The 6000-nt window shown below is 44.1% G+C and overlaps 1 protein-coding gene across 1 annotated transcript in view; it reads right to left on the bottom strand.

The window, feature by feature from the left end:
* Positions 1–563: 563 nt before the first annotated feature.
* The window catches only part of tax1bp1a (Tax1 (human T-cell leukemia virus type I) binding protein 1a), a 33352-nt gene continuing 27915 nt past the window's right edge, over positions 564–6000 (bottom strand). The window contains exons 15-18 of the mRNA XM_080442655.1: positions 4880–5066; positions 3662–3909; positions 1974–2059; positions 564–1826 (exon numbers count right to left, since the gene is read on the bottom strand). Of these exons, the coding sequence (XP_080298781.1) occupies positions 1616–1826; positions 1974–2059; positions 3662–3909; positions 4880–5066 (732 nt within the window). The 3' untranslated portion in view covers positions 564–1615. The remainder of the gene's footprint in view (positions 1827–1973; positions 2060–3661; positions 3910–4879; positions 5067–6000) is intronic.

Genomic DNA, 6000 nt, shown 5'->3' on the forward strand with positions numbered 1-6000 from the left:
CTCAGTCCAGTCCTCCGAAACATTTCACTGCACATACAGTACACGTATGAGCATGTGACAAATCAAATCTAAACGCTGGCACTGAAGACCAGGAAGTGCACGCCAGTAAGTAAAAACTATTGGTCCGTCGTTCAGCCATTACTATAGAAGAAACACATCAAAGAGGAGGTCGGGGGCCGCGGTCACAAGAGCTCACACAGGACTCTCCATACAGTATCTTATAATTCTTTCATATATATATATATATATACTATACAGTACATTCAGAATAAAGCCTTATTTAGTGCAGATAAATCAAAATGTAGTGCTGTTCTCTTTTAAGACGTCTGACGTCTTTGCTTGTAGAGTATTGTATTGTACACAGTAGTAGAACAGTGGCTGGTAGGGATCTGAGATCGCTTCCCATTCAAGTCGATAGAACCCCCTATCACTTTCAATACCCCCCCCACACAAACACACACACACACACACACACACACACACACACACACACACACACACACACACACACACACACACACACACACACACACACACACACACATACACACACACACACACACACACACACGGACACACACACGGACAGACATGGTGCTTCCATACACAAATACAGAATCAGACTGTTAAAAACACATTCAAATGTATCCAATACTGATTTGTGCTTAGAAGCAGCTTTGTATCCAACCCACCCTACGTCCTCTCTAAGCTTGTCAGTGTCAAAGTACCAAATATGAAGCAACGTCTTGACTAATGATTGACCGACTGCTTTTCACTGGCAAACCCTACTTTATTGTGTAATGATGAAGCAATTGAGCTGACTCCCAACAAGGAAACTTCCACCTTCAGGACGGTGACCTGACATGTAGCGGGACTCTTTCACTAACAGTTACTTGGTCTTTTTGTTTCAAAGGTGGAAAGTTTATCGTTATGTTTTGCTCTGAATGAGCTACTGTACATATTCATGCAGTGATGATGGCACTATAACGCCTTGAAGCAGAGAGAGGATGTTCATATAGAGACATGACAAGAGGCAGCCATGACCAGGATTGGGGATTGTTTCTTTTGACTGTTACTGATACCATATTCGATACGGCTTAACAATCAGAAAGAAGTTGACGTATGTTAAATCATATTTAGTTTTCATTGAAGACAACTCTAGGCCCTCCAAATATTATTATATCAGACAGAAGGCAAGTGACACATTTTAAGTTTGGTCAAAACTTGCTAAATATTGAAGCGTGTGATTTTCAGGTTTTCAGATACTCTGAACTGGATACTTATAGAACCGGGTTTCGATCCCCATCCCTAGCCATGACAGTCCGGTGCTAGCCCTGTCTCTATGGTCCCTTTGACACTACACTTTTCAAAAAAAAAAAAGAAAAGAAAAATCAATTCAGTCCTTTTCACTGGCGGATGAGGTCCTTTTCTACTCTGTGTCAGGATTGCCATATTAATGATTGAATACGAACAGAGCAAACTGAGTCAAGATCTGCTTTCGAAAAACACCCAGTCCAAGTGAACACTTTTTTTTTTTAGATTGTCCTTTCGGTGTCCAAACCGCACCCACCAACCCTGCCCGACTTAAACCCCGCCCACCCCGGAGTGGGAGGGGCTACTCAATCTGGTCGAAGTTGAGCACGTGGCCGTCAAAGTGTGTGAGGACGTGTCTCTCGAAGAGCTGCTGCTGGCAGTTAAGCGGGAACTGTTCGGAGCAGACTGGGCATACCTTCCAGTGACTCTCCACGTGCTGCTCGAAGCTGCGCTGCTCAAAGTGCGGCGGGAAGATCACCTCGCACAGCGGGCAGCGCCTGTGCACGTCGTTGCTGGGAGGGGGATGACAGAGGAGAGGACAGGGGGTGAGATCAGGGGACATAGCTCTTTATATACTACAGACAATGTGAGAAATTCTTTGGGCACATCTCTGGAGGCCTATGTTTGTACATGTGTGTAGTCATGTGCATGTGTGTTACCTGGAATCAAAACAGAAGCTGCGCCGGGCATCATTGCGTCTGCTGGACGCAAGGTGATCACAGGGTGGCTGGGCCGCATCAACCACCTATGGCCGCCACACACACGCGCACACGCACACACACACACACACACACACACACACACACACACACACACACACACACACACACACACGCACACAAGCTTTATTGTTTTATCTTTTGGACAGTTATGTACAAATATATGTTCATGTATATGCATACCAATGGTTTGAATCGATCATTCAAACTTGATTGAGCATTGAAACAAGACAATTTACAATTTAGGCATTTCGCCTAAATTGACACTCTTAATCCAGACTAGCGATTTACAGTAAGCACGGTAAACGCGAGGTAATACATCAAATGCATAGAGATAGTGATCTAGGATCATAGGTAAACCAAGAATCTATCACCAGTCTAAACAGTATAAAATAAAAAAACAAAATAAGACCATTGATCTTTCAAACTGGACAACTCACCGTTCGCATTAGACCACTGACCGTTCAAACTACACCAGTGGTTCTCGTTTTAATTTCAAGGACCCCCGTAACTCTGAGATACAGACCTGTATGGTCCGTTTGGACCCCCTTAAGGAACCTTGAGGGACCCCCCACTTTAAGCTGAAACTGGACCACGGACTATTCATACAACCCGTAGATGTAAAACAAATATTATTAGTTCCTTTTTATCCGCATAATTTAGCAATGACAGCTGTTAATTGTGCTGCTGTGCATTTTAAAAGCAGTATGCGTGTGTTTGTAGTGAAGTTTGCATTTGCACTCACATCTTGCTCTAACTGATTACAGAGCCCGGCCTAATTTCTCCCAATTAGCCTCTCCCAGCCCTCGTTATGGGATCCCAGGCTCTCTCTCAGGCTCAGAGAGAGTGACGCTAATTAGAGCTTCATGTAAATGAGCTCAATGCTTCAACTCTCTGGTGGTGGTGGGGGTGAAGCAATCCGTTCACATGATCCAGCCAGCATGAACACCAAGAGAGACACAGACTGGATAGAGGGAGAGCAACATGAGCTCCTTGGCTACCCATTATGTGTAGAGCGTTTCAGAAGGAAAAGGGTGAGGGAATATATTCCCTTTGCTTCATAAGAAATGCATTTCATAAATTTAGGAGAGAGTTTTTTTTTGTGTTGCAATATTCGTGTGACTTTGTCTTTGCCAGTGGTGGAAAGTAACTAAGTACGTTTACTCAAGTACTGTACTTAAGTACAATTTTAAGGTACTTTTACTTTACTGGAGTATTTCCAATTTTCAATACTTTTACTTCTACTCCACTACATCTCAGAGACAAATATTGTACTTTTTACTTCACGAAAACTTTAGTTACTAGTTACTTTGTAGATTCACTGTAGAACCACTTCAGCCCAATTTAAACTTTGGCTATTTGAAAATAGCAGATCTACAAGCTCAAAATGCATCGCGACACATTGTGAGCTTGTAGATCTGCTATTTTCAAAAAGATTTGTATACATTTGAAAACTTGAAATGGGACACTCTGCATAGTGAGTACTTGTACTTTTACTCAAGTACATTTTAAATACCGGACTTTGACCTGTAACAGAGTATTTCTACATGGTGGAATTGATACTTTTACTTAAGTAAAGCATGTGAGTACTCCTTCCATCACTGGTCTTTGCATCTGTGCGGACTCACAGTGGGGGGTGTCGGCTCGTCCGGGGGGTGCTCCAGCCCGTCGGGGGGGCTCATGCTACGGGAGGGCTGGATGCAAACCACCCGCCCCTGGTCCCAGGACGCTGCTCCTGGCGCGAGGACGTGCCCAGGACCGCCCCCCTCCTCGGGGCTGGGGGGGTTTATGGGGGGAGCGCAGGGCTGTGTGCAGGGCGGGGCCTCCGGTGGAGGACGGGACGTCTGGTCGGGGGACAGCGCTCCGTCACCCCCATCTGGGTGGCGAGAAAAGTGGTACAAAATGGTACTATTACCCAACTAATTAACTATAATGAGAGAGAGAGAGAGAGAGAGAGAGAGAGAGAGAGAGAGAGAGAGAGAGAGAGAGAGAGAATGGAGATAAGGGTGGGATAGAGTTTAATACAATTTAGGCATTTAGCAGATGCGTATATACAGTAGAGTAACTTACAAATGCGAGATAGATATAATATATTTGTATTGAGGTTCAACCAATAAAGCTGTGTTTACGATTCGATGAATTGAGTACAAAGGACCCCAATGCAAACAAGCCATAGGCTTTTTTGGGGTTTAACATCCTCTTAGCAGACCTTGTATTGAACTGTACTTTCCTGTGCTTTTTTTTTGCAAACTGCTAATAAAGTATTCAATCAATCAATACATTTGTTTTCCAAGTTAAAGAGGTGGTGCCATGGTTTTGCACTTTTTCTGTTTTTCATGTGTCTATGAGGTTGATAGAACTTCATTAAGCCCCCTGGTGGTGTTTTAATGTCTTCTCTGACTATTTTGAGTTTCTTCCTGGAGGCTGAAACCTTGAGGGTCAAACGTGCCAATAGAGAAACAGCACTTTAATGACACAGTAAAATTATACCCTCCCCCTCATTATCATAACACAACAGGTGTGGGCATGAGGAGGGGGAGGGACTAGGACATGTGGGTGGTGCTAAGGTGGTGGAGGAGGTGCTAAGGTGAGAATCAGGTATACTTAATGAACTGGAGGCGTGTCCACATAAAAACATAATTTTAACACTTTCTGTACACTTTTTTGAAAAAAATCTTCCTCCTAGTATAACCATAATACCTGATGATTATGTTTTTGGGGGGGGGGGAAATCACTGAAAATCACGGCACCCCGTCTTTAAAGATTTTGTTTTCATCTTTTCTTTCTTTTTTTTTTACTTCTAGAAGTATCAAGTAAGACAGACAAATCATGGCCCACAGGCGTACCTCGGGTGTTATCGGTGGAGTAGGGGTTTCCGTACTGCAGCTCGGCAGGTCTGTACGGTACAAGAGGTGGCGGGGAGGGGTCCTGAGGGTAGGGCAGTGGGTAGCGCAGGACCACCGTCTGCTGGACCTCTGCTCCATGAACCCCAGCCTCCTGCTCCCTCTGTCTGCACACGTACCGCTGGAGCTCCTGTTGGACACAGAGAGAGAGAGAGAGAGAGAGAGAGAGAGAGAGAGAGAGAGAGAGAGAGAGAGAGAGAGAGAGAGAGAGAGAGAGAGAGAGAGAGAGAGAGAGACAGAGAGGGAGTCAAATAAAGAAATTGAAGCTTATCTGTGCACAATATTTGCCGAGTACAGCCGTATACAGAAGGGATGCAAATGATCGATTACTTCATTCATTGATCGTTTATAACCCTATCGATCGATTAATTGATCAATTGATAAGCAGCGTTTTTTAGGACAAAAAGGACATCTCTTCTCCAAAACCGAAAATGGGTGCATAAACATAATTGCCTTGATGTATATAAAATTAACGAGCGTCAACGAGCATCAGCTGGACACAGACACACACACACACCTCCCCTCTACAGTGCTCTATGGAGTCTGTCTCATTTCTCTCCAAAAGCCCTTGAATATGATGGAATATGATTAAGGATTACTGTGATTATGGTAAGCTCACATTTGATATCACACACACCATACCCGTAACTTTCACTAGCCCAAAATAATCGATACATTTAATCGAGTAAATTCTTAACGGCAATTCATCGATTATAGATTAATTGTTAACATCCCTAGTATACAGTGATGTACAGTATGTGGCATCCACATAAAGCAAAGTTAATAAACACGCATCAGCTCAAGAGCTTTCTCCGCGTAAGAGAGATCTTCAAGAGAGCGGGGTTTGAGCTTAGAAAGAAAGTTTTTCTTTGCGGCATTACGTTAACCTCAGTGGCAACTGCCCTTTGCAGCGAGGTCTGAGGCAAAAGCATTAGGCAAAAGCATTACCCTACTCATTACCGTAATGAGTGTCAAACTCTGCCTCCCACTGCTGACGCCAGAGCTAGCTCTATCTCGCTTCCTTCTCCCCTCCCTTTCCCCTCCACACTTCCTTCCTTCCCTCT

The sequence above is a fragment of the Gymnoscopelus braueri genome (genome assembly GCF_963280865.1).
Source record: "Gymnoscopelus braueri genome assembly, chromosome: 11".
Classification (NCBI taxonomy): domain Eukaryota; kingdom Metazoa; phylum Chordata; class Actinopteri; order Myctophiformes; family Myctophidae; genus Gymnoscopelus; species Gymnoscopelus braueri.